General features: G+C 40.8%; 1 protein-coding gene across 5 annotated transcripts in view; it reads left to right on the top strand.

The window, feature by feature from the left end:
- Gli3 (GLI family zinc finger 3) overlaps positions 1–27975 on the top strand; it is a 273000-nt gene that overhangs the window by 146241 nt on the left and 98784 nt on the right. For all 5 annotated transcript variants that reach the window (XM_052728011.1, XM_052728012.1, XM_052728013.1 and 2 more), the window contains one exon: positions 7676–7781. In XM_052728011.1, the coding sequence (XP_052583971.1) occupies positions 7676–7781 (106 nt within the window). The remainder of the gene's footprint in view (positions 1–7675; positions 7782–27975) is intronic.

Raw genomic sequence — 27975 nt, 5'->3', positions numbered from 1 at the left:
AAGGTTGCTGGCCACTTGTCATGAATACACCCTAGCCTCTGCTTTTTCAGCATATGTGCCAAGAATCCAAATACATATTTTTATAGCTATGGGTTTGACTTTTGAATTGTGATATAAAAAGTACTGATCTTTATAAAAGTATTGGTGAAAGAATTTGTCACTAAGAACTAACTTATCTTTTAGCCTCCAAGCTTATTCATTGTCAACAAAATCCATTATTAGCATATTTCAAAGAAATAGATTTGTATGCTTTTATGTGATTTCCTTGGGTGAGTTTGAAGATTAGTTTCAATAGGTATGTACCTTCTCATACTTCTCTTTGTTGCCTCTCTGGTTATTTTTTTTTTCTCCCTTGTCATGGCATGGAAGGCTGAAAATCAGAAGTATGATAGGATTATACCTGTATGAAGAAGCATAGACTAGACACATTCCAGAGAGTCTGGGTGGCATGGTTTTGTTTTATGCCTTTGGGCATACAGTAGATGAGATCTAGAGATGAGAAGCCTGTAAATCTGCTGACAAGAGAAGGTAGAAGTTTCTAGAAATGAACAGTTTCTTCCCTACCCAGGACACAGTTGAGGTAACAAAGTCTGATGATTCTTTTGTCAAGTCAAAAGAGCATCATTCATCACTGTCTTGTGGAAAACTACAATTATGTCTGCTAAAGGCCACAGCATGAATTTGAGTACTACAAAGAGGGTGAATTGTAATGTGATGAGAGTGCCATGGTCAGTAGCAGTTAGATCTAAAATATCAGTTAAATTAATTTCATATTGCTTACGTGCTTGCACAGAAGATCTAGTGAAGGCTTGGCATTTGAGTAGTTGGGAAATATACACATGGGCGTTAATAAATTTAGTCAGAACTTGAGGCGCTTGCCAGAAGTACAGAGTTCTTGAGTTTTAGAAATAGCAGGTGTTTTGTTTGTTTGGGTTTTGCTAGTAAGCCTTCAGTGAAAACCTGTACATGTTTTGCTTAGTTTAAACTTAAATTTGAAAAATTAAGTGATTAGCATGGTTTGATAGACTTAGAGTTGATTTTGTTCATAGTATTTGTCTTAGCAGTTATCTGTTCCTTAGAGGTTTTGCTAAAACTAGATGTGTCTTACTGGTGTGAACAGCTTCACTCTAAAGATATTCCTAAACAATGCAAATTGACATTTAAGGTGTTCTACCTATGTAGTAGTAGTGTCGCTCAAGTAGATTTCAGAATGTATATAAAAATTGATATGTTTTCTGAGCTGTAAAAAGTTTTTGAAAACTACCTCATGATCTAATAACAGGTATGTCAAACCTTTACTGTAAATTTGGGTTTTGTGGACCCTATGTTGTATCTCATAAGACTAGAAGGTGTAACACGAATCCTAATTGGTCTTAATAAAAACCTGGAGCCAGACAGATATCAGGGTCAATGCTGAAAGATCAGAGAGACAAAGGAATAAACCACAGCCACTTCTTACCTCAACAACTCCTCAACCAAAAAGAGAGTGAGTTTCTGTCTCAACCTCTCTAGTGCTGGGATTAAAGGTGTGTGCCACCACACTGACTGGCCTCTGTGGCTGTCTAGTGACTGGCTTTGCCCTCTGATCTTCAGGCAAGCTTTATTTGTTAGAGCATACACAAAATATCACCACAAGAAGGTTCTACCACTGTTGTGTGAATATGGCTAACAGGAACCAGGTAGACAAATGAGCAAGGCAGTATTTCAGTAAAACTTTAATTACAGAAGTTGAATTATCTGATAGTTCCATTTTCTTTTTGTAGTACGTGCTCTCCAAGTCAAATCTTCTACCATGCTATGAAGTGACAAACGGTTTCTTTGAGTTCATCTAACACAATTTCTACAGTATGTAGAGCCACAGTTTTTAAAGACTTTCATGACATTGTGTCATTTGATCATAAATAACACTATCACATAACACTACATCTACATCTGCTGGGTGCAGGTCCCTCCACATCATCTTGTGCCATATAAACATGATGATGCATATTCACAACTCTCAAGAAGTTTCAAACTCTATGCAGCATATATTTAGGAAGAACAGCATCATGGTACTCCATGGGATGATGCTCCAGGGATACTGAACAGGCCTATTCTGTTCATGTGCAGTAAGACTCCTTAGATTCCTCTCAGCAGACTGTAGAGAAACAAAGACTGTCTGACTCAAGGCTTAAGGTTTGTGGTGAAGTATCTAGAATGTCTTCTGAGGGGCCAGATCAGTTCTTCCTGTGTGCCATGCTGTCCAAAGGCAGGAGTAGCAAGAGTCTGTGCTAATGAATCAGTCTGGATCTTAAAGTCAGTTGTTACAATGTCTGCCTCAGGCCACTGGACCCTGGAAGAGGTGATGACTGAAAATGCCTCAAGTTCAAAAGAAGCTGTGGTAAGGTCTGGGATGTGTCTCTACACAATTCCATTGGTGTAGTTTCTTACCATTGCTTATGTTTTTCCTTCCCCTGTTTCTTCCTGTCTCCCCAGCTTGAGACCTCACTTTATATGAGGTGGAGGTTTCTATTGAATTTAGCCCAGTGGATTTCAGCACAGAAGCCCATGCATCCTTCTAATGGTCTTTCTACTGACAGCGGGTACAGGAGTGACTAACATCGGGTATAGCATTCCTATCTCTGGTCTTGAAACAGTCCCAAGCTAGACCACTTTGGTATCTAAATCACCCAGGAGGATTGCTGCACCTGGTCGTTTACTTCTGTTGATGTCTCATCTACTGCCTTCTGGGCAATCAGGCCACTCTGGCATCATTTGGTGAATTACTCCTTCAGGGCACTGAGTTGACTTTGATCTCTCTCTTTTTTAATCTACAATTTTTGTATGTAAATTTCAAACCTTAAAAGACTGTTTCCCAGGATGGCATCCAAGAGATCTGATAGCCTGAGGATACTAAAACTATTTCTTGGGAGAGGGCTGCAACTAAAGATCAGGCTCCATGTGTCCTTGGTTGTTCCTTGGCCGTAGGTTTTCTGATCAACCCATGCTCTTGTGAAGAGACCTCAAACTCAATCCCTCTCATTTCGAATGAACCCCCTAATACTTAGCATGATGACAGACATTGTGAGGCTGAATACTGACAATTCTACCCAGCTCAAATATTTTCACTATGTACTTCTATTTAAAGGTATATAAGCCAATTACATATTCATAAGGTTAAAAGACTTTTATGCTAAGGGCTTTGGTAGGACACACCTTTCAAATCTCTGTTTAGTACCACAGTCAAACCTTGTGCAACTCTGTAATAAATCATCTTTGCAGCCATGCTTGTGTATAGTCCACTGCTTACCACGGCTCTGCAGACCCACCCCTACCTGCTGGAATTTTAATTCTCTTGGTAAAATTGATTCTACCAGTACTGCACATTATTCTCCCTGTCTTCCATTTAGCGCGTTAGTTTGCTGACAGTAGAGTACACAGCACTTAGCAGCTGGTTTGTGGAACCATCAGTCAGGAAATTGTATGATAAATAGGAGGTAGCCAGGTTTAGTGGCACTTCCTTCTGCTTCAGCAGTTTTTGCCTGACTTTGGAGAAGTCATCACAGAGTGTTTTGTCACATCCTAGGGCAAAAGATGGCTATGGTGGTGTAACATATTACACATATATTGAGTTATGATGCACCCCAGCTGCACTGCTCATGTGTAAAAAATAAACCTTGAGGTGGCTGATTATAATGGCTGCTGGCACCAGGGACCTTTTCTTGTCTTGTGGGTTTTCTTGGACAGCTTTGGGTCTGTGATGGAATGTGCTGCTGATGCATAGAAACAACAAACCAAGATGCAGGGTGAGGCGGGCATTGGTGGACTCGGGAACGTCTTCTGAGGAATGTAGGGTCACTCCTGTCACTTCCGCATGTTAGAGGAGTGCCTGTTCTGTATTTTATTCTTTATCATTTCAGGCTATGCCGAGCGTGATTTGAATCAAAAGAGGGGTTGTCTTTACCAGTTCCCCAAAAGTGGCTTAAGAGGGATGATTCCCGTGAATAGCCAATAAAAGCCACAGTTGTTCACATGAGCTTCAACAAAAAGTTCAGAAAATCCTGTTTAAACTTAATCAGTAGGAAAGCCTATGAATTGCAAAACACTAAACTGCACCCAGTTGTCTTTTGGTCACATAACATCACATCTGTTAATTTTCTGTCCTTTATTTAGACCCAGTTCTGGAATTAATAATTCTTAAGTTTCCTTGAACATAACACTTTATGTAAACAGCACTACAAGATGTACTTATAATTAACTTTCAAACTCACAGAACTCTGTAGACTTAACAGGTGAGGACTTCACTAAATGCCACAGTTGCTGTATTGGATATTTTCCCCTCATGACTAAAACTGCAATGAAACTTTTCTTGAAAATGACAAGATGGGAAAATGCATTCAAGGTCAGCAATCATATTGCACGCTGTCACAGGGGAGAGACTCTGACACTCATTTGGCACTCTTGATTTTATTGGATTAGCTGTTTGGTCCCCTTTCCTATGTATATAATCTCTGAGACTTCATTATATAGACTCATATAAAAGGTAATGGCTTATTTCTAGGATATGGGAGGTATTGTAAATATGGATACATTTACATACTTCATGCCTCTGGATGTGAAACATTGTGTTGAATTCAGTCATAATTCATAGTTGCACCCAGATAGAAACAACAAAATGAACTTACCATCCCCTTACCTGGTGGATTAATGTTAATAGTACAGTCAGGAACCAAAACCCCAACACAGTTATGGTGGTACCACCCAAGACAGGTGCATATGAGAAGCCTTTTAGAAGTGAGCCATACTTTATGATTGTGTAATTTCCACACAGTTCTATTAAAAGTGTTTCTTCAATTTCCAAGAATGATGAGGGTGGGGTAGGATGGGGTGCTGCAGAGCCAAGCCTGTTTTGGTGTGGAAAGGAAGGGGAGACAGCCCATATTTGATGATCACCTGACTTTATGCTAGTTTTTTGATTGTGATTAATGTGAGTTTATTTGAAAATTAAAAGTTTCAGACACGGGCCGGGCGGTGGTGGCGCACGCCTTTAATCCCAGCACTCGGGAGGCAGAGGCAGGCGGATCTCTGTGAGTTCGAGGCCAGCCTGGTCTACAGCGCGAGATCCAGGAAAGGTGCAAAGCTACACAGAGAAACCCTGTCTCGAAAAACCAAAAAAAAAAAAAAGTTTCAGACACATTCAGTGAGAATCTGGCAGACTTACCAATTAGTCTCAAAGACTGTTCCATTTAGTTTCATGTTGTCTTAAGGAGGATGAATAAGATACTTCCATCAAAAGTGATTAAATAAATTAGGATATTTTGGCTTTCCATAGGGTGGCTTTTCATCTTAGGATTGCTGAGTTAAATGTAACAGTGAATTTGCCACATGGCTGAATAAACTTCTACCCTAAACTCAAACTTAGCAAGCTGAGTGATGCCACATTAGAGCAGAACTGGCTTACATCCTTGAATACTAACTGTTAAAATACAGTCGAATTTTTTCGTATGTACTTATGCATTGTGTGAGGCATAACAAGTGATCAGGTAACCCCACCTGATGAACTTCATGCTGCCACAGTGACACTGATTTGATAATACCAAAGTAATTCCTTCTCTGCTTCTGTACTGTTCACTCCCTCCTTGCCTGACAGTACAACAAAAATTCATTGAATAAGTGACATTGCTCAGTTTCATTGACCTCTTGTACTATTTTCTAGTTTTTGAACATTTTGAACATAGTGAAAATGCAGTTTGGGGCCCCTCCTTGGTGGGCCACGTGTATTCAGTCAGTGCATAATCACAGTTTTTCCCTCTTAACTTTTTGTTCTAAAGTATACTCAGATCTTTAAAGGAAGGTTGCAAGGGGACCACCTCCCCCGAAAGGGAGGGAGCGCAGCTTACATTCTAAAAGATATTGAGGAAAAATGGGAACTCAGAGGATCCAGAGTACTGAAATGAAATTCATCTGGATTCAACAGTGTAATAGTCACCATGTCCACTTAACTTTTATCATGTGGCGTTCTTTTTTTTTTTTTTTTTGGTTTTTCGAGACAGGGTTTCTCTGTGTAGCTTTGCGCCTTTTCCTGGAACTCACTTGGTAGCCCAGGCTGGCCTCGAACTCACAGAGATCCGCCTGGCTCTGCCTCCCGAGTGCTGGGATTAAAGGCGTGCGCCACCACCGCCCGGCTTCATGTGGCGTTCTTAGTTGGGGTGCATCGTTGCTGACTCAGAGGTGCAGTTCACACGGTTGCCTGCTGTACTTGGTGCAGTTTCCCAGACCTTGTTACCTGGTTTCGTACTTTCCAGTGACTGATCTGGATGCATAAACCCTGCTTATTGAGCGTCTGTTTGACTTGACTCTAAGCTTGCTAATTATAATCTTCAGAATCCTTGAAGTAATGGGTACTATTCTAGGGTTTGTTTACTGTGCGTATCAGTTCCCAGGAGTGCTCTGCTGTGTGTCCTTCTGCTGTGACAGGTGACTGTCCGTGATCAATGGCAGTATTTAAGGATCATGTTCTGGAGTGGTTGCTCTGATATCACTTAGCACTGGTGCTAAATATACAGGTTTGGGTCTCCTTTATTTTATTCCTTGGGACTTGGACAAAACATTAGTACAGATTATCAGTCATACTTCTAGTTATAAAACCCATTCAAATTCTCTTCAATTTGTATAGCACATCACTATATTTTAAATAAAACTTTATTTTCAGACTTGTAGAGACAACGGGTAGAAGTAAATTTGGGTAAGGAGGTTATGTTAATTTGAACACATAAACAGGACCTAGAAGATGATGGACAGGATGTGAGGAAGAACAGAAGGGATGGGCTACAGTGATAGTGGTTGCCTCAGTTTCCCCATATCTCCCTCTGTGATGATGCACAGTAGATTTGATCATTACTCCCAGTCAGGACCATGGGCCTCTTTTGGGATGGAGGAAGTTTGACTACTCTGGTGTTGGGACTATGGAGGCCTAACTTAGGCCAAAGAGAAAGAAACATGCATCTAATTTTTTAAAACTATGTATGTATATGTAAATGTATGTACATAGATACCAGCAGAAACCATGGGAATAACACCTTTAAAAATACCAAGGGCATGACACTAAAACATTGATGTTGCAGTGCGTTCATTTAAAATTTCATTCAGCAGTACAATTTTCTTTCTAGTTTTGTGTCTCCCACTTGCCTCCCCTCTGGGCAGCCTTCCTTCCTGGGTGGGAAGCTTTGCTGTTCCTCTCATTCTTGCTGTTCTGGTGAGGCATTAGGTACAGTCACGGGCTCTACTTTCTCCAGAGCAGGCATGTATTATTTGCCTAGTCATATTTCCACAGTATGTCAGTGAGCCTCTTCATTAGCCTTCAAAAATTGTCCTAGAAATTCACTTTTAAAGTTTTATTTTTAATTATGTGTATGTGTGTGTCTGTATGGGGCTGTGTACACATGACTGTAGGTTCCCATGGAAGCCACTCAAAGGCATTAGATCCCTTGGTAATAAGTTCTAAGAGGTTTTCTGCTACTGGGCATGGGTGCTAGGAATCAAACTCAGGTCCCTCTGCAAGAGAGCAAGTCCTCTTAATCATTGATTCATCTCTTTGGTCCCAGATCGTGAGATTCCGTGCAGTGAAGTTGCTTTGAGTTGAAATGGTATCTCAAAGTATTCATTTTATGTAAGGTGTACTTTCTTTCCTTTTCAGACCCTCCTCATCTTTTCCCTGCCTTCCATCCTCCTGTACCAATTGATGCCAGACATCATGAGGGCCGTTACCATTATGATCCATCTCCTATTCCTCCATTACATGTGTAAGTATTAAAACGTTACCCATTAATGAAATGGATCTGAATACTGGCTTTTATGGCTTCGGGACTCTTAATGCATGTCTTCTGGGCTTTGAAGGTGCAATAGCAGTATAAGATTTACTCTGAAAACCTAGCAGAGCTCTGTCTGTACCTAGATTCACTGAATCAGACCCTGTGCTTTCTGAGGATGCCTGTCACATGCTTTAGCTGGCAACTGTTTTCAGAATATTTTGCTGATGAGAGACAAACAGCTGTGAGTTATAAACTTAAAGGGTTAAAGTTAAACCTTAATGGAAGTTTGCCACTTAGAATATGTGTTTGGTTGTGATTTAGGTTTGAAGTTCTACATGCTAAAATTTTTGTTATATGAAGGTTCTGACCCAAGGATTACAATGAATCAAAATGAAATCTTTATGGAGGATTTTCAGAGTCCCCATGGCCCATATACCAACAGTCACTTGATTGATGAGTATGTCACCCAAACAAAATGGCAAATGTGATTGAGCACATGGTTCATATAAGATAAAAGAAAAGAATGTGGTGATAAAATGTATTATAAAAGGGAAAAAAAACTCATGGAAATAAATATTATCTCACTTGGTTTTGAGGGGAAAGGAAAAGAATCGTGGGTTTACAAACTAACAGAACATTGTTTTGCAGTACCATCCAGAAAACTGTCATATACTATAATAATTGGACACATTCTCCGGGAGGGGCTGTTCCCTGCTAATGGCCTTGGTACACATGTAGTCATATGTAATAATCACCTCCTGTTCTGAGACATTGGAGTTAGAAAAGCACGAATAATACTTTGAAGAATAATGCTGGTTATATAGATGCTAGATTGCATCTCTCTGACTATTAGTTACAGCTGGGTAATTATATGGTATGCTGAAGAAAAATGAAGTTGTTTTAAAACAAGTCCTCCTCTGTGAACAGAATTAATTGATATTAACAGTCCTAACTGCATGCCCAAGTACACATATAATATTTTACCAACCGTTTTTTGGATCCATCTCCCATTACTGAATTGTAATTTCAGTTCAGATTTGCCCGGCGGTGAGTAATAAATCTGCATTGAGACTTCTGTGAGCACTGCAAGAGAACGGGGGTATTTACAGAGGGAGAACACAGGAACTTGGGACTTATTCTTGTGACTTTTACTGGAATTCAAGCAGGGGTTTACAGCGTTCTGAAGCCTGCTAAAAATACACTCACTTAAAACCAAAGGACCAATAAATAGAAGTTCTGTTACACAAAAGGAAGTGGATTCGTAACTGTGGATTTACAAGATGATGCGTAACTTGCCTTGTCTTACAGAATCTTTATAATATGGATGGGACCGCATGGATCTTAGAAGGAATTCTATCCTGTACCTAGATCACACAACATCTTAGAGACAAAGATGGCTAATTCCTCCCAGATTCAAGTCTTTCTGAAGAAGTCATTCAATCAGATATTCTATGGAATCTGGGAGTTCTTTACTCTTTCAAAAACCATGTTCTAGAGAAATTTTTTTAACTAACCTCAAATAATACGCTGAACTCTTTCCACTAGGCTTAATTATAGATCATCTTAGAAGTGAATTCAAATAGGAAGTTATCAATTGAAACTCCACCTTTTGGTTCTCTGGCAGTAACAGCAAAGCCTCCTATAACCCCTGTTGTATATTCTAGACCTTGCTTGAGTTCATAACAAAAGCAGTGACACAGATAAGGTTATGTCATGTCTGGAGGAGCTGTGAGTTGACCATGGGCTTTTTCTTCATCTGTGACTCTGAGCTGGGCTTTCTAAGCTTCCCAGTACTGTTTACTTTTTTTCAGCCAAGTTTTAAGATACTTAAGCAGTAATTGACTAGATTGTTCTTGAGCAGCCTACATGTATCAAAGAGTTGTGATGTAAGGCGGGTTGCTAGTCCTGAGGTTTCTGAGAGAATGTTGGGGCTGTGTGTATGGAACATGGAACCTTATGTCTGTAGTTCTCTGGGATTGTTCCACTTCAGCTTGTCTTAGCACACCCCAGGATAGATAATGAGTTTATAACCTGGGTTCTAGGAGTTAGAGCAAGTCACATCTCCCTGCCTTTGTAGCATGACACTCTTTGGGTTGTCTTCAATGCCTTTGCATGGTGAGCTCTGGCTCATGTTCGTATTATCCCAGAGGCTGTGTCTACTACATCTCAGGTGTACCCATTTATTGTCATAGTTTTCTTTTTGCTTGGTAATTTGTTAGGAATTGTCACTGCTCTTTGCTACTTGGTGGAAAGTTCTCAGCATATGAACAGACAGACATGTAAATGGTGTTCAGGGCACAGCCAAGCTGGTCCAGTCTTTGAGGTGGTGGCTGAGCTATCAGGATGTTTGAATTATCCTTTGGTTTTGCCACTCACCTGTGCTGTAGACTCAGGCAAATTCCCAGTGGTGTGGTCCTTTCACTTTATTGAAATGAAGGAATCTGCTTTGCAGGAAGGGCTCAATAAAATAACAGTCATATATGTACTCTGCAAAGGTTGACTCTCTAAATGCATGCTTAGGATTAATGTATACTGGCACCAAGTTTCTTCTGGTCATGCTCTGTGATGACCCCAGCTGCCTGTACCCTTCTGACAGGTGATAAGGGCACACCTGTGATTGTTAAAGCTGAGAGTGTTGATACCACATGTGACCCATATACCCAAATCTTCAAAGTAGTAACTGTAAAATAGAAAAGTATCTTTTGCAGAATTTGAATTCCAAAATGCTTGCCTTTTAATTGTCTTCTAGAAAATGAAATCAAGTGAGCTTACGAAGCTTTTAGAGTGAATATTTTAATTACAAGAAGATAAAACTTGGAGATACTCTCATTATTTTGTAAACACAATTGTTCTTTTGGTGCCAACTTTAGAACCTAAATTATAAGTCTGCAAAACAAGGGTCTGTGTTGATGGAAATGCTGACAGACCAGTGTTCAGAAGGATGGCAGGCGCTGCGGTAATTATGCTATCATATTCCATCATTAAAGATTCTATTGAAAAGGTTTATAAATTGCCCCTCTTTTTAGATAAACCACCCTATATTAAGGCATCAATGATATGGTGCAGAATTAAATTAAAATCTCATAAAATGAAATATGTTCTGTATTAGCTGTTTGACACTTAATTTGCCTCTGAATGAGTAGAGGAAATCACAAATTAACCTGCTTTTGTTTTTCCAACCGTGGCTTATTAGGTGTTAGAACAACTGCAATTACAGCCTAATAATAACCAAGAAGCCTTATAAATATGTACGGAAATGTGTCAGCTTCTGCTTAAAAGCCGAGTTTGTTATAGGAAATGCCTTTAGCTTACCTCCTTGCTCTCACATTGTTAGCCACACTTTATGGATGAGCAGGGTAGCTCACATATAGAAATTTAAATGGATTAAAATATAGTACTAGAAATAATGTAAAATTTATTAGTATTTCTTTTTGCTCAAAATCATGAGTTTAAATTTAAAAGGTATAATAAATGAGTCGTGGCATAGATACTCTCTCTGTAGGTTGTCACATTAAATGAACAATTGCTGCATCATGTTTATGTCATTCAAATAGGTTCTTAAACACTGAATGTGAGAACTCTTTCCTCGTCTTGCGAGTTGTTCTAAATAAATTTGCCGGGGCTCGTGCCCAGCTGACATTGGAATGTCTCTTTCTCTCTCAAACTGTTATGATCACAGATTCTATGTATAGTGAAACACAATGTTTTAGAGAAAACACCGAAGTCCAGGCAGCATATTGCTGAACGGGTTTGCTGCGTCAGTGATCAACCAGACACACAGTACAGCAGTGTACCTGTGGTTTCTGTTCAGTCTTCTCTCTCTTTCCTGGCTTGAGTTGTTTACATCAGACTGTATCATAGCAAAGCCTGTGGGTCTTAAAGCCCTCTAGCCTACAACTTACTACCTGTTTTAAAAACTTCTTTGAAAATGTAGACAGTTGGTCCATTACATCTTGCTCCTCCTCAAGAATACACTCACATTTTCAAGTGACTGTTTTCTACAGCAGGGAAGATGTGCTTTTGCATTTTGAGTGTGTGTGTATTTTGGGTGTTGGAACTTACTTGATCATGCTTCTTTTTAAAAGTAGGCATGATGCATTTTTAGAAACCCAAATTATAAAGTGTTTTGAATTCCAGTATGATTTCATTCACATTCATTTACAGTTCCCAGGGTGTTTTGGGGATCTATTCTGTATGTAAAAAACTCTTTTGAGCCAAGTTTTTCTCATTCATGAACCAGTATGAATTAGCTTTTTGGACTCACCCTTGCTTTATACTGAGATCCACAATTCATTTTCCAAAGCTGAGTCCTTAGTTACTAATCCATTGCAATAATTCAAGCCCCACTGATCTGATCTTCTTGCCAGTGGAACTGAGCACTCTGCTTGCCTCGTGCTGGGGATGAGAATAGCACTTCACTAGGCTGCCTCTCCAGCCAGCACACAGACGCTGGGGTGTGTCACCTTCCACTTTACTAACCCCTTTTAGAGAAGCTGTTCTCTCTTTGCTGTCCAGTGAGAAGTGAGCACTCTCATGATTCTTTTCCTTGAGTCAAGGTGGCTCACATGGAGGCTGCCCAACTCACTGCAATCACTCTAAGAAGAGCTATTCTTTTCACAAGAAGTGAGCGGAAGTACAGGGAAAAGCATTAATATTAGCTTTGAAATAGAGTACACTGGGACAAGGTAGGTCCGACACCCCCTCCTCACCCCGTGATTAGACAGCCTTTTAGGCTTGAGAGCAGAAGGTGAGCAGCAAGTTTGGAGAATGATTGCATTCATTACTTCTCAGAGAGAGAAAGTGCAAGAAAAGATACACCATTATGGTAAATATCTAGAGAAAGAAACAGTAAGTAGATGACCAGGGCTTCTACTCTGCCTGCTAGTCTCCCTGCACCACTGAACTCAGTGTCTCCTTAGTGCTAAATGTGCTTATTGGGAATGCATATAATATTTATCCAAAAGAAGCCTTCAGCCCAGCCCCTTACTTAAAACTTTATGATGAGTGCATATGCAAAATAGTGGTTTCACTTCATTCTGAGGGACTTCTTCACTAAGATATGGCGACTTAGAAAAATCTTACACTTGGGGCATAGCTGGTTTGGAATGTTTTAATAACATAATTTAAAATGAAGAAAGAAAAGTATTTTTTCTATATCCTCCAGTGTTGTGATCTACCATAGAGGATTCTGAGAGTGCTAAAGTGCAATAACATCAGATTACATTGAGTACTGTAGCAACACGGATAACCCCACCTTCCCACACAGAAAAAGTAAAAAACTAGATTGTAATTACACCTCTCAAGGCAAAGACTGTTTGTTTCCTTGCATATGCACCACTGAGTCTGTACTGTAAACCCTGTAGCTCCTGAGTAATTGTTTTTAGTAATGACAGTGGACTGTTGTTTGTTAGGCTGCTGCCATTTTTCTTTTTCTTTTTCATTTGTTTCATTTTATTAGAACATTTCCTCATGCCGACAAAGCTAGTACACTCAGGAGTGAGAAATCCAAATGCTTGATTGCTAAGATTCTATTAAAAGTTCCTCTTGCAATGGCAAATGCTTCCCACAGCCAAGCTGATTCCCCCATAGTAAATCAGCTACCATTGTAGAGATCTGTTGTCTCCTTGCAATTGGGTACTAGTTATATTATGAATAACAAAATTTCATGATAAAGGACAGAAGAAACAAGAGTTTACATGGGAAAAACTACATAATCATGACCACAGCCAATGCTGATGACTTGCAATTTTAAAGGCTTTCTGTAATTATCTGATGTGATACTTAAAACAACCCTATGATGGAGATTTTATAATTAGCCTCATTTTGAGCTTATAGACATCCAAGCATGAGAACGCATACAGCTTTGGAGTGGGCCAAGCCTCTCTTTTATTTAGTTTAGGGATTAGACTCCACGGTCCTTGCTCTGCTAGGAAAAAAAAAGAACCCCATGCACTTTGGAGGCCTGGGTTTTACTTAACTCGTTCTATAAACACCTGTGGGAGGGGGTGGGCATCTTATACTGGCTTCTGCAACATGCTAAGATGAACACATGGCAGTCCAGAGGAGCGCTATAAAAGCCCCATGCATGTTCAGGTTTTCAATTTACAAGTTTCCCTGTAGCTAGAAAACTTAGACATCAGTGTGCAGTGCTGTAGAATGGGAGGCTAATGGGACAGTTTGCAAAGCCATCCACAGGTGTGGTACACTTCATTACTTTTGACAAGTCTTCATTCAAACATGCAGAAATAACCAACACTTACTTCGGTCTATCCAAAAGAATTCAAGCCTCCTTAGCTTGGTCTCAGTGTTTATTTGCCTGGAACCTCTTTCCTTTGGATACCCATGCCTGCTTCCTCACTTAAGTCTTCCTGCTTGGATGTCTTCTAACCAGAGTTGTACTAGGAACAACCATTTAATTTAGTGTGTAGTCCGTAGGCCAGGCCTGGCCCTCCATCTGTGTTTCTCAGCACCGTTTTATTGGAACACAGTGACATCCTGGGGAACCTAGATGCTAATGTTGCCAACCCCATTCTGAAATAGCACCTTCTCCAGCGTCACTGGTCTCTGCTGTGACTAGAGCTGTACATTGTAATTTACATGAACTTTCAGCCGTTTCCACACTGTTCCTGAGTGTTTTCATGGTATGTCATCTCAGTTCAAAAAATAAGTTAAATGTTTGGTTGTAGCTTTTCAAAATAAGCAGAAAAATTTTAGAACCTTCAGGATCAGTTTATCACTGACCTTCACAGGCAGCCCCCACCATTGGCTTGAATATGGGATTGTCACCTCCTAAACGTTAAAAATTTTGATGAGTAGGCAGCATAAATTTTAATCAACCAGTACACATTTTACTTTAAGAAATGAACATGAAACAGATTGCATTCAAAGGCTATGATACTTTTACTTTGCAGTATTTCTAATGACTGAAATATTGAATCTGCTCCTCAGTTGCAGAGAAAGCAGGCCCTAATTACAGCATACATTCACGGGGCCTGAGCAGTAGCTTCTTGGAAAAAATTCCTGTGTTCTTTGTGCTGCGCTCAGCAACATGGTCCGGAGCAGATATTGACTGAGGCATTCACGGTCACTGAACCGGAAGCTGCCGACTCTATAGAGTCTGCTGTCAAACCTGTTGTGGGGGCCGGGGAGGTATTGGACTGTAACCGACTTTTTTCTTTGAGTACAATGCTTCCACTCATGTTAAGCCTGCCTTCAAAGAAAACAGAAATTTACTGCATTTGTTTGATTTATTTTTCAAAATATGAATTCTATAAAATTTAACTTTAACAAAATTTATCCCCATAAGAAGACACTTAGAAGTGAGTTTTACAACACGAATATTACCCCAGCTGGAGCTGAGGCCACCGCTTCTATGTGTCCATCCTTCTTTTAGGTATAGGAGCACACTTTGCATTAACCAAATGCAGGCCATTTCCTCTAGCCGCCCAGGAGGTTCATTTAAGTCCTTTCCCCAGGGAATCAAGGGCCCAGAACACAGGGCTGCCTGCCATTCATTCTTGTTACTGCTATATCCTCGTACCTGCCCCCAGGGAAATTCATTCACCAGGAAAATAAAATGTTAGCAGATATGTTTCTAGTAATGGCTTGTGAACTCTTTGAATACTAAATGCCAAATTAGCTAGATTTCGCCTCTTGGACAATCCAAGCACACTAAAAAGAACGAGCAGGAAAGAATATGTAGTGAGATAGCCTGTTTTTACAGAACATTTGTCGGGTAACCATGCTGGAAAATTTTGATGCATAATCTTTGCCATTTTTGTTTTGCTTATCAGAGCAGGTATTGGCATCCTTACATTGCAGTTCGTTGTTTTGACTTAGTTGAAATAGTGACAGTGCACCAAATTTTAAAACTGGAGGAACACAGAGAAACAACCACCACAAACTCTGAAGTTGACAAAAGCCCAAGTACGAAACTAGATCTAGTGATCCCTCACCCCTCTGTGCTTATTTAAAAGACCTTTGTTTTTAACTTAAAGAATGTATGAGTTGTTTGAGACTCCAGTGTGTTTGGATTATTTTCACTCCCCTTGCCTAACTACTTAGAGCCACCCCCATTCAAATTTGTTTCCCCTCCTCCCCAAGACCAATTTGTGCTGCCGGGATGTGTGGTTGATTTACCAGGAGCTACACTCTTAAAGAAAACCATGTCTCTGTCTCCCAGCATCTAACAATTGCTGGTAGGTAGCTCCACAGCAGGGGTGGGCTTATGTGCCCAGCTCTTCTCTCCTTGCTGGGATTTCGCCTGGTTTGGGCCTGCACAGGTTTTGGTATGATGATGCAAATGCTATGGATTCATACGTACAGCTGTCCTGCTTTGTCCAGAAGACACTGTTACCTGGTAGTCATCCATTGGCTCTGCTTTTACTCTTTCTACCCGTTTCTACACTGATCTTTGAATCTTAGACGAGATGGGAGAAGGCAGGGGAGGATATATATGTTCTCTTTAGTACTGAGCATTCTAAAGTCTCTTATTCTCTACAAGATGGCCAGTTGTGGGCCTCTATGTTAAATATCATTTACTGCAAAGAGAAGCTTCTTAGATGAGGGTTGAGAGATGAATTGATCTATGGGTGTAATGATAAGTCATTAGGAGTCAGTTTCATACTATGTTTGTTTAGCAGCATAATAGTAGTTGGGCTCTCCCCTAGGGCCTAGGACTTGTTTGGCCATAGGTTCTTAGCCTGATGATGTTCCTAGTATGGGTTTCATCTTGTGGAGTGGGACTTTAATCAGAAGCTCCCATGTTGTTTGTGCCCCTGTTGCACCAGTGGGCAGGGCAGGCCAATCATTATTGCAGATTACAGGAGTATAATTGATGCTTACTTTTCTCCTCCAGTAACTTGTATTTTACCTTCAGCACTATGAACGCTAACCAGTATTGAGCCATCTCTGTGACCCGAGTCCTCTTTCCTTTTTGTCTTCATAGCAGGAGAAAAGAAGCTTGCAGGTCAGGAGCTGCCATAGAGCATAAAGGTGCATTTTTAGGAAAGCAAATTGTGTAGATCTGTGACCCAGAGCCACAAGCTGCCTGTAATCCACTGACCTAATGTTATGGATTAAGTAGCATCTCAGATGTTGGAAAGTACTTGAAACTTTGTTATATAACTAGAGGAACAGAGTCATAACACCAAGTTCTCACTTGGGACTGTTGCAAGAACACAAGCTTAGCTTCAGTCTAAAGATCTGAGCAAACACTAGAGTGAATCACATGTACCTCTGCAGTAAGAACAATTGTCTTTATTTTTAAAGAAAATCGTATAATGTATTTTGTTGATATCTTTTTTTCTCCCTCTACTCTTCCCAGATACCCTACAACTTCATGTTTCTTTCTCTCTCTCTCTCTCTCTCTCTCTCTCTCTCTCTCTCTCTCTCTCTCTCTCTCATAAAAGGAAAGAAGAAAGGAAAAGCCCACCTAGCCAAAACAAACTAAACAAAAAAGCACATTAAACAAACAAACAAAAAAACAACCTGGCCGGGCGGTGGTGGCGCACGCCTTTAATCCCAGCACTCGGGAGGCAGAGCCAGGCGGATCTCTGTGAGTTCGAGGCCAGCCTGGGCTACCAAGTGAGTTCCAGGAAAGGCGCAAAGCTACACAGAGAAACCCTGTCTCGAAAAACCAAAAAAAAAAAAAAAAAAAAAAAAAAAAAAAAAAAAAAAAAAAAACAACCTGATGACTGCTTTGTTTTGGCCAACTACTGCTAGGCATAAGGCTTGCCCTGGAGTGTGTTATATAGCCAGCATCACTCCATTGGAGAAAACTGATGATCCCTCTCCCAGCAGGTATCAATTGCAAATGGCTTCTTGGTTAGGGGTAGGACTTTGTGCCCACTTCTCCCTGCTGGGGTTTTGTCTGGCTAAGCTTCTTGCTATTGATGGGAATTAACAGAGAGACCCTCAGCTAAACAATGCCTGGAGAGTGAGAGACTTTGGAACACTGAGTTCTAAATGGGATGTCTTTATCACAGCCCTCCCCTCAAGGCTCAGGGATCTATATGGAAGAAGAAAGATAATTAGAGCCAGAGGTGGTGATGATTCCCAAGAAATTGTTTTCCAGACACAGCAGGACTGATGCACATGCAGACCCACAGAAAGTGGGACCCCATGAACTTTTAAAGGCGTTTTAGAAGAGTCCTCTATAGAAGTTCCTTCACTGCTAGGCTCCCATCTGTAACTTGTTTCTAAGGTGCCTGGTGCCCTAGCTTGAGCCACTGCAGGTAGCAAGGGCTTAGTTTACAGGAGTTATGTCCATGGGTATATGCATCTTTTACTTACTGGGAGTTAGACACTAAAGGAGAGTCATACTTTCATTGAAATGCATTCTAATAATAATTAAAACTGCTAAATGCATAAGGGAGTAAACAGTATGTCCCATTGTGGAGTTGGGAGGAGGGATCCACGTAAATGATTTCCCCTACTGACAATAGAAATCACTGAAACTTGTTACTGTAATTTATGTTGCACAGGAAGAAAGACCTGCTAGCTTTCTATAAACTGCTTTTGACTGATAAACTAAACCCTAGCTCCTCCAAAGAACAAATAGCCTATATTTCTAGCCTCAAGTGTTCTCAGCATGCACTATAAACATCTGGGGGAATTTCCAGGAACAGCTTTACAAACCTAAGTCATAACAGGAGATCTGACTTCTCTTGGGTACTCTGATTCTCATATCTTCTCTGCTGGGGCTACACCATTTAACTTAAAGTTAGGTTAGATTATATTTGTGTTATATGACCTTCCATGTTAGGTTGCTATCTTATAGGTCATCAGTGTATTCACACACACACACACACACACACACACACACACACACACACACACACACAGCACACAGTATGCCTACTCAAAGCCTGCGTGGTCTTCCATTTTAATGCAAGTAGTCAGGAAAAGTAAAGAGGTCAGTTTGAAGTATTTTAATCTTGTTTAAATGACCAAACTCTGGCCTCCTCTGAATTTGGTTTTTAGGTCTGTAGTAGTACATGCAGTCATTGCATAGGAGGAAAGTTCCCCCAACTCAAGATTCTCTGGGAATAGATGGATTGTGGGACTAAAAGCAGGAAAGGCCTGCTTCATGAAGCTGCTCTGTGCCTTGGTGCATGTCATTCACCTCTGCAAAAGTGACACAGTTGTGGATTTTATACACTCTCTGCAAGTCCTAGAATATTTCAGGAGTGGCTGCTCATTCATGAAAGGTAGGCAGCAGGCTGTAGGGATCTGACCTGGCTAGCTTCTTCATGTGCACGCTTTTGTGATTTACTTCTGTGATCTGAAACGAATGTCCATTTCATCATAATGAACTTGGGCTGAGTTCTCCGCCTTTGCATCCTTCAGCCTAGACAGAGACTTGGGTTGTGTGGGTCTGTTTGCTGCTTCTGTTTGTGGGGAGGAGAGGTTTGCCTTGAAAGACCGAGAGGTTGAATGGGAAGGAAAAGCGGAGTGCAGTCCCTCCCCCAGTATGTCCAGGGAGGGAAGCTCCTTCCTAGGTCTATTTGCTTTGCAAGGGTCTTCTTTGATGCAGTCTTTTTGTGGGCACCCACTGAAGTCTCAGTGTACTCAAGCTTTAGAAAAGGCCATTGGCCAGTCTTTGTTTTCTTTGTTGAACTGTTTATTTTGCTTTCTTCCCACGAGGTTCCCTGGCCCTGCTCTGACAACGCTTTTCTGCATGAATTACATTCCTCAGAGCCACAAGTCTCCTAGTTCTTCCAGTCCATTTGATTCTGGCTTATGTGTTCAGTCTATAGCTTCCATCTGCCTGAGGTCTTTGCCAAGCAGAATACTTGCTAAATGACTGTAACATGGGGACCTAAAGACATTTTCTAAATGTCATTAGTAAGAAGAGTCGAGATTCATTCAAATTGGTAACCTGGCCATTCTGCAGTCATTAAATCATTGAAGGAAGGGCTGCTAAGCCATTTGCTTTCCTTTGAGTGTGGAGAAGGCAAGTGAGGGCAGCTAGTGCAGGTTGGTCCCCTCATGTCCAATTAGTAAGTGCCAGCTGTGCCATGGGGGGCACATCCATTCCGTTTAAGTGAAAGCTGCATCTGAGCTATCTCATCATTCCTATTTCTGAATTGTAGACATTTACATTTGTAAATCCTGTCATTATCATTTGCAAAAGTACATTGTCTTTGTAGAAATAACAAAAACAAGTAGTATTCAGATGTCTTAGCTGTGGCTGTTGCTTTTTCTTCTGTGTATTTTCTTTTTTTAATTTTCTGAAGCATAGCTTATAGCTGGAACAGAGAATATCTCCCAAATTCAAAATTACGCTTTTAAACTTCCATTAATAGAGAGCAGATTATTGATTTTTGAATGCATTATACCTCATTGCAGGTGTCAGCAGCATAATTATACAGTTTGCAGAATTTAGCTGTCTTAAGAGCAAATTTCTGGGAAAGAAGAGTGGGAACAGATATGATTAAGATACATTATATATATTAGTATATATGTGTATTATATACATATGATTATTTTCAAAGTATATTTTTTTTTTAAATTTTCTGAAAATTAATTGGGGAATGAGAACAAAAGTATTCCAAGTGATAGCAAATGAATATTCATAGTGAAAGAGGGTTTTCAGGTCTCTGTGTGGTGAAATGTGATGTGTTTCTTATAAAATTTTTGTTGGCAGAATAAACCTAAATTCCAGAAAATTCAGCTTAAAAATACATCTGTTTATCCGTCTATCCATCCATCTATCTGTCTGTGTATCTACCTACCTACCTACCTACCTACCTGTCTATCTATTATTTGTCTATGTGCATGTGTGCAGACCATGTCATATGTATGTATGTCGAATGACAACTTGGACTAGGCACTCTCCTTTCATTGTGTAGGCTCTGGGATGCAGACTCAGGATGTCAGGCTTGGCCATAGGCAGCTTCACTAGCTGAGCCATCCCATTGGCCTCAATTGTTTTTGTTGGTTTGTTTTAACCTGTGATTTTTGTTTGTTTGTTTGCTTGCTTGGTTATTGTTACTTGCACATGAAGTTTATAGTACTAAACCAGGAGCCTACATTTATCAGTCCTGCACCCAGAAATAGTTCTCTCCTGGAATTTCCAAGATGAAAGATTTTGTCAGGAAAGGCTGAACATACTGATGGAAACAGTACAGATCTATTTCTACTCAGATCTTTCTTGAAGAGGCTTTCATTGTATCCCAGGAGCTGCTGCTTTTGCCTCCTCCTCCTCCTCCTCCTCCTCCTCCTCCTCCTCCTCCTCCTCCTCCTCCTCCTCTTCCTCCTCCTCCTCCTCCTCCTCTTCCTCCTCCCCCTCTTCTTCCTCCTCTTCTTTCTCCTCTCCCTCCTCCTCCTCCTCCTCCTCCTCCTCCTCCTCCTCCTCCTCCTCCTCCTCCTCCTCCTCCTCTCTTTTTCTAGGCTTGATTTGAACTAGGCTCGTGGTATCTGAGCATTAAGAGTTCCCTAAATGGCTGAGTATTCTCAGGGCACAGGCTTCTGTGACAGTAAAAGTGATCCAGACAACAACTCTGAGGTTCAGTTGTTTTTGCCCAGCAGAGGTACTTCCTGCTTCCGGTGAGCGCTGATAGTAGGTTTCTGGTGAGCTAAAACACAGCACCTTATGATACTCCATGTGTGTCACAGGTAATGATCCTTGGGCACAGGCCTCACTGAAGAATTACTGCCTCCAAGAATAGGCCCTCTCTACCTGACCATATATTTGCTACATTAGTCTACAGTAATGTTGCTTTCCTGGGTTTCAGCATGTAATTCCAGAAAATTAAGCCCAAGGATTCTGGTTATCCTCTCTTATCGGCGTTTCACCAGGTGTCCCTGGCTGACCAGGAACTCATTATGAAGACCAGGGAGATCCACCTGTCTCTGCCTTCTGAGGGCCAGGATTAAAGGTGTGTGGCACCATGTCAGGCTGATTATTCCTCTCATACCCTCAGTCTTCTCTGTTCATGGTAGCAGGGCCTGAGCCAGGTTCCATTCTCAGCTCTGCCACAGGTTAACAGGATCTTTGAGCACTTTCCTCGACCTTTGTTTTCAGCTGCAAAAGCCCTGGAGAATAGGCTGTTATGGCAATGTCTGTGTTTGGTCATTGTTTTTCTGTTTGTTTGGTTTTGTTTTTCTTTTTGTACAGACACTGAAAGGGATTCTGAAAACATGACTCTACCCTGTGCATGCTCATATCCTTTTATTTTCTTCCATGAGCCTTAGGTTTCTGTCAGATTACTTCATCTCTCCAGCTCTGCTCACCATCCCATCCCATGTCCTATCTAGGAATCAATGGCGGGCATGCCTGGAGTGCCTCGCACAGTGTCTCACACAGCACAGAGATTTGGCAAAGAGCAGATTACCCTATACAAACCTAATCCCAAACGTAACTCACATGTCTGAGGTTCTGCTGCTTCGCTGCCCCCATCCTTGAACAACTCTGAAATTGGGGTGTATTTTATAATCTGTAGTACTTTTTTGTCATTATTGGTGAAATGGTAGCCCTGAGGAAGCTTCAGGTGTCTCTTAATAAAATTATTTTGTTTTCATTTCCTTTTCTTTGTACCTGGACAGTAGTGGTAAAAAGCTTTTAAAATAAAAACTGTATTTGAGGGCTGGAGAGATGGCTCAGAGGTTAAGAGCACCGACTGCTCTTCCAGAGGTCCTGAGTTCAATTCCCAGCACCCACATGGTGGCTCACAACCATCTGTAATGAGATCTGGCACCCTCTTCTGTATACATAATAAATAAAATAAAATAAAAAACAAAACAAAACTGTATTTGAGTAAGTCTTTCAGAGTTCTTTTAATAATGAAAGCAAAACCTGAAAGTGAGACAGAAGTCTTTCTCAAAACCCTGCATCTTTAAAGTCATGTCACTTTAGAGTTGGAAATGTGTGCTTGTTTGTCTTTAGCAGAAACAAAAAGAAAAAAAGCTTCTCTGTCACCTTCTCTCCCCACTAAGATCTCAGCTCCCGTTTCCCAAATTTCACAATAGTGAACCTTCTTGGAAAACTGCAAAGTTAAAATGTCGAGAGGATGTTTTCACAATGCTTCTGCTGCCTACATCTTAGAAAATGAAAAACGAGGACTCCTCAGCCTGGCAGGGGTAAAGCGGAAAGCGTGTGCTGCGGGCTGGCTGAGCGTGTATTTGTGAAGATGCATAGCCCAAGCTCTGAGAGGGTAAGGCTTCATGATTAATGGTGTTTATTCTTGACAGAAGCCTCCTTTATTTATCTGCAATACAGCTTAGTGATTTTATCAGGCACCTGAATGAAAAATATTCAGTCATACCAATATTGCAGTGTAAATTGAGTAGAGTCACTTTTTATTATATCTTTCTGCCTTATCATCTGCACAGTAATTTTCTAGCAGAGGTTTGATATGGAAAGGCTGGATTTAGTCGTACTTGACACAAAGCCTCTTCAATTTCCTCTAAAAGTTCAGGCTTAGAAGTGTGTGTGTGTGTGTGTGTGTGTGTTATAAACACCTCTCTCTTATCCAAGCAGTTTGAGGATTTGGAAGAATAAAGATAGAGATAAAATGTACAAACCTGAACAGAAAAACCTGTTAATATAAGAATATGCAGTAGCCGGAAACTCACTGGGAGAACTCCTGTGTTGTGTGAGCTTCTGGCCTTAGCGCTGGAGCTTTGTTTGGCTGTATGGCCTGGCTCATCTAATCAATCACTATCAAGCCTCATCAGCATAAACCTGGCCCTCTCATTTCTTCTGGAAATAGCATCAAAGTGGAGGAGGAGAGTGCCCCAGAGAGGGCATCAGTGGCTGCAAAGATGGCAGCAGTACTGTCACAGGGATGAAGGAAGGAAAAAGAAGACTCATTTTCTGATGAGCGGTGGAACCTTACTTTTCTGGCTCAGAATTCTACATACACCTGTCTTTGCTGTAAACATCTACCCTCTAAGTCTAAAAGTAGGCTCAACGTGAAGTCAGGATTAATTTCTTGGACTCTAACATTGCGTTTTTAATCATTGATTCATACCTAATAGTGACTTTTCAAGAAAAAAATCCAAAATTATTGCTTCTGAGATTTTAGAAACATCTGCTTATCTAAAACTGTCTAACCATCCAGGTAAATGTACAACCATGGGCTGATTCATCTTCTTACTGCTTTTTTAAAATTCTTTGAGAATTCCATACAATATATTTTTTGTTATATTCTTTCCCATCTTGCAAGTCTTCCCCGAGCCTCCCTGCTCCCTACTCACCCAACTTTATTCTGTGTCTTAAAACAAAAAAGAAAGAAGCCGCTAAAAAGCAGGAAGTTCAGTTTCGGTTGGCAACTGCTCCTGAGCATGGAGTAGTGGCTGGAGTGTGGCTGATATGCCCAGTGTCATGCCATTGAAGAGAACCTAGTTTCACTCTATTCCAAAAGCTGTTTGTAAATAGTGTCTTGGTGGGACTTTGTGCCCACTTCCCTTCCTTTATGCTGGGATTTTTGTCTGGTTTGAGCTTCTGCAGGTCTTGTGCATACTGTCACAGTCTCTGTTAGTTCATGTGTACATCAGTGCTGTTGTGTCTGGAGAATGCGTACTTAAGAGTCATTTCCCCCTTATAGTTTAGGGATATCATGACTCAAACTCACATTTTCACAATGTGAAGGATAGGCTTCTTCATTATTAGGAGGATGTGGAACCTAGACAAATGCCGGAAGTTTGCCAGTGTGGTTAGCTCTTACCTGGGACTTGGCTGTTTGCTGAACATGACTTTTTTAAAATCAAAGTGTTTATATTTTTATGTGTGTTTTCTTTTGGACCCCGGGTATTATTTTGCCTTTTTCACATTTTCAATAAAACTTCCTACAGACATATACTGAATATTTATTGAACATACTCTCAGTTCCTCTTTTCCTCATCCCTCTCTATTCTCCCCCTGCTCCCCCTTGTTGGTCTACTTTGTTGTCTAGACAGTCTTTCTTGGCCCCCGCCCCTGTGTGTGTGTGTGTGTGTGTGTGTATTACTATGTATCACCAGCGAGTACTTGGGAGAGACAGTTCAGGATACAGGCATAAATAAGGACCCCAGGTGCTCAAGAAAATTTTCTACTATTATTTTGTTGAAAATGCATTAAGTCTTTAGAATGAAATTCCTTTCCCTTATTTATGCCCCCGATTCTTAGATTTTGTCTTTTCATAGTGTTCTGTCTATCTTGAAGTTAGTATTCATTTTTTATTATTAATTTATCTTTTCTTTGTTTGAATGTTGAAGTTCCCCAACTTGTCTTCAGTATCTAGTATTCTGTCCTGTCTTTGGTCCGTTCCAGGGTTGAGGCATTTCATGGCGCCTTCTATTTTATTTAATGTATTTTTTGTTTGTATTTTTTCAATTTGTCTCCTTTTAAGTATTTATACCTCTCTACAGTTTATCTTTCATATCTTACACTGTCTTTCTTATTTTCTCAGCTGTTTGCGGTGTGTTGGGATTCATTCAGAAATCTGTATTTTCTGTGATTTCTTGGAACACCCTTGCTCACCCTTTGAGCACTTCAGGATTGAATATAGTTTACTGGAGGCCATTGCCTCAGGATTGGTAGTTTTGCAGAGTCATGCTGCTCAATTCCTCATTTACTTGTATCTTTACATGGAAAGTTGAAGATCTGGAGTTAGATGATGCATTGGATGTATTTATTCTTTAAAAGCTTATTCCTTTGTTTATTTATTTGAAGTCACCCTGAATGTTGCTCTGTTCAGTAGGGATCAGGCTGTTGCACAGTTGAGGTGTTGTTTTGCTGTGCCAGAGAGGCAGTTGAGATTCAGAACTCCACCCCTATATCATTGCAGTTAAAGCCTTGTCTACAAAGACAATCACTATCAAAGGCAAGCCAATAATGACCATACAGTAAGAGTCAGAATGTTAACCATCTCATCAGCACCCATAATTTTAGGGGGCAAAGGAGCACTAAAAGTACCTACCACTTGCACTAATAGATTATTTATTGTGGATATGTGTGAGATGGAAGCGGGGAGGCAGTACCAACAGCAGCAACCAAGAAACTTAGGGTTAGACTGATGGTGCTGGTTTTAACAAAAAAGTAGAGGAGAAAAATACCTTGAAGAGGAAATGGAAGAGTGGGGAGGGGGGGTGAGGCAGCCTTCGCTAGAGGTTGGCTGAAGAGAATTAAATGAAGAATGCCATCCCTGGTTCTCTAGAGGCTTAGCTGCAGAGGTAGTACATACCTCACTAAGTAACCTGTGTTTTCTAGGGTAGAGGAAAGAGAAATGGGAAGGAGCAAGAACATGTAGGTGAGTGTTCAGAGCTTGAAGGACTGGCTTCCTGTTCATTGCGTGACTACTGCTCCTCAGTAGTTCTGCTCTGGCATCTGGACCTTCCTTTGGAACATCTAGTCACAGCCAAGATTCTAAGCAGCTCTTAGTGTCACAGAGTCACATAAGCACAGGGCCAGCACCAAAAGCTGGAGACCAGTGGTGTGACCAGCATCTGAAACCCCACCTGTGAAGTGCTGTCTTCTGACTGGGTTTTTTTTGAAATGGTGTCCTTCAGTTGTTCCAAGCTGAGTCTGCTTCTTTTAATGGCCACAGTTCAACCCTGTTCCAAGCTACTCAGTCCACTATGCCCCCACTGCCTTACTCCTGGACTCAGGGATCTTCTCTGTGCCCTGCCATGCCACTGGGGCCAGGTAACTGTGTTACCAACTCAGCAGGGGTCGTTTTGAAATGGTCCCACAGCTGTTTCATGAATGAAAGCACAGCATATCCACCCCTTGCTGGATTCTCCTTTTTCTGTACTCTTTATGATACCCATGAATAGGGCGACTGTACAGAGCTCTCTAGCCTGTCTTTCTTGAGCTGTGTCTCCTAGAGTTGGCTGACTGGAGCTCATTTTCTCTGTCCTCTGGAGGCTAGACTCTGGATTTTCTCTCCTACAAAACTTGTGTTCTTTATTGCTATTAAAGATAGACATATTCATATGTGATTGAATTGTTCTCATCAACATTGTCCACATTATTCCTGGAGATTCTGAAGACTATGCTTGGGGGTTGTTGACCATCTTCCTCTCCTACTTTGCCCATTTGAATATTATCTTTGATATGGATTTAAAAATTTATCAAATTTTAGAAAATAGAATCTGTAGAATGAGGGGACAGTTGGTACAAAAATTATTTAAAATTCATGCTTATTTTTAAAGAAAAACAGTTCTAGGACTGGAGAGATGACTTGGTAGTTAAGATCACTCACTGACTGCTCTTCCAGAGAACCCTAATTCAATTCCAAGCCCCTATATGGTGCCTCACAACCACCTGTAACTCCAGTTCCCGGAGATCTGACTCTTGCTTCTGGCTACTGAAAGCACATTCTTGATTCACAGACACACATGCTGGCAAAACACCCATACACATAAAATAAAATAAAATATTTATTTAGAAAGTGCCCTCTTTTAAAAATGAAAAGGAAGTTGTTGAACTAAAATTAGGAAATAACTATGCCTACTTCAGGAAACACACATTAAGTTTTACTAAGGTTGAATCAAAGCACTGTGAAAGAGGTGAGATGTAGGGGCTCATACATAAAGTAGATGCTTTCACATGTAAACAGACCATATGTTTTAAATAACATCTACTGAAGTATATCCTTACAATTGTCCCATTTTATTGTTGCTTGTAATCTCTTACTATACCATACTTGCTTGGTTTCAGGCCTCCACTGGGGGTTGGGGTGGGGGTGGGGAGGTCCTGGAATGTATTCCCTGCAACTAAGAAGGAAAGCCTGTGATTTCTTTGTAAAAATTAAACTATTGCCTGTCTTATCCATTGAGGCCAAATAGTAGTAGAGTAAAACAAAGTTTAAAAATCTCATTCACTCAGTGAAATATCTTGAGTCCAAGATTTTTCTCTGTGTCTGGAGATACCTAGAATTGCACAGGCCAAGGGGAGTCGGATATTGAGGGAAAGAAGCCCCTCTGACTTTGTCTAGATTGGGACTTAGATACCCCCATACGAGAAAGAAAAATCCATAGGAAAAGAATGGGTATTCAGAAAGAGCAATCTATTAGTTCTGGAAAGGAGGAGAGAAAAGGGCAGTGTCTGTACACTGTTAACACAGACTGCTGGGAAGACTCCTCAGAAACAGCTGAGATGCCCTAGATTCCAGCAGTGGAAAGCAGCTCATACCCTTCAATTCACGGTTCCAGGGCTAGAAAAGGATTTGCAGTTAACAGCATGCTTCTCACCTAC

This window comes from Peromyscus californicus, unplaced genomic scaffold, assembly GCF_007827085.1.
Source record: "Peromyscus californicus insignis strain IS unplaced genomic scaffold, ASM782708v3 Scaffold_8__1_contigs__length_139910024, whole genome shotgun sequence".
NCBI lineage: Eukaryota > Metazoa > Chordata > Mammalia > Rodentia > Cricetidae > Peromyscus > Peromyscus californicus.
This window is presented reverse-complemented; position numbering and strand designations above follow the sequence as displayed.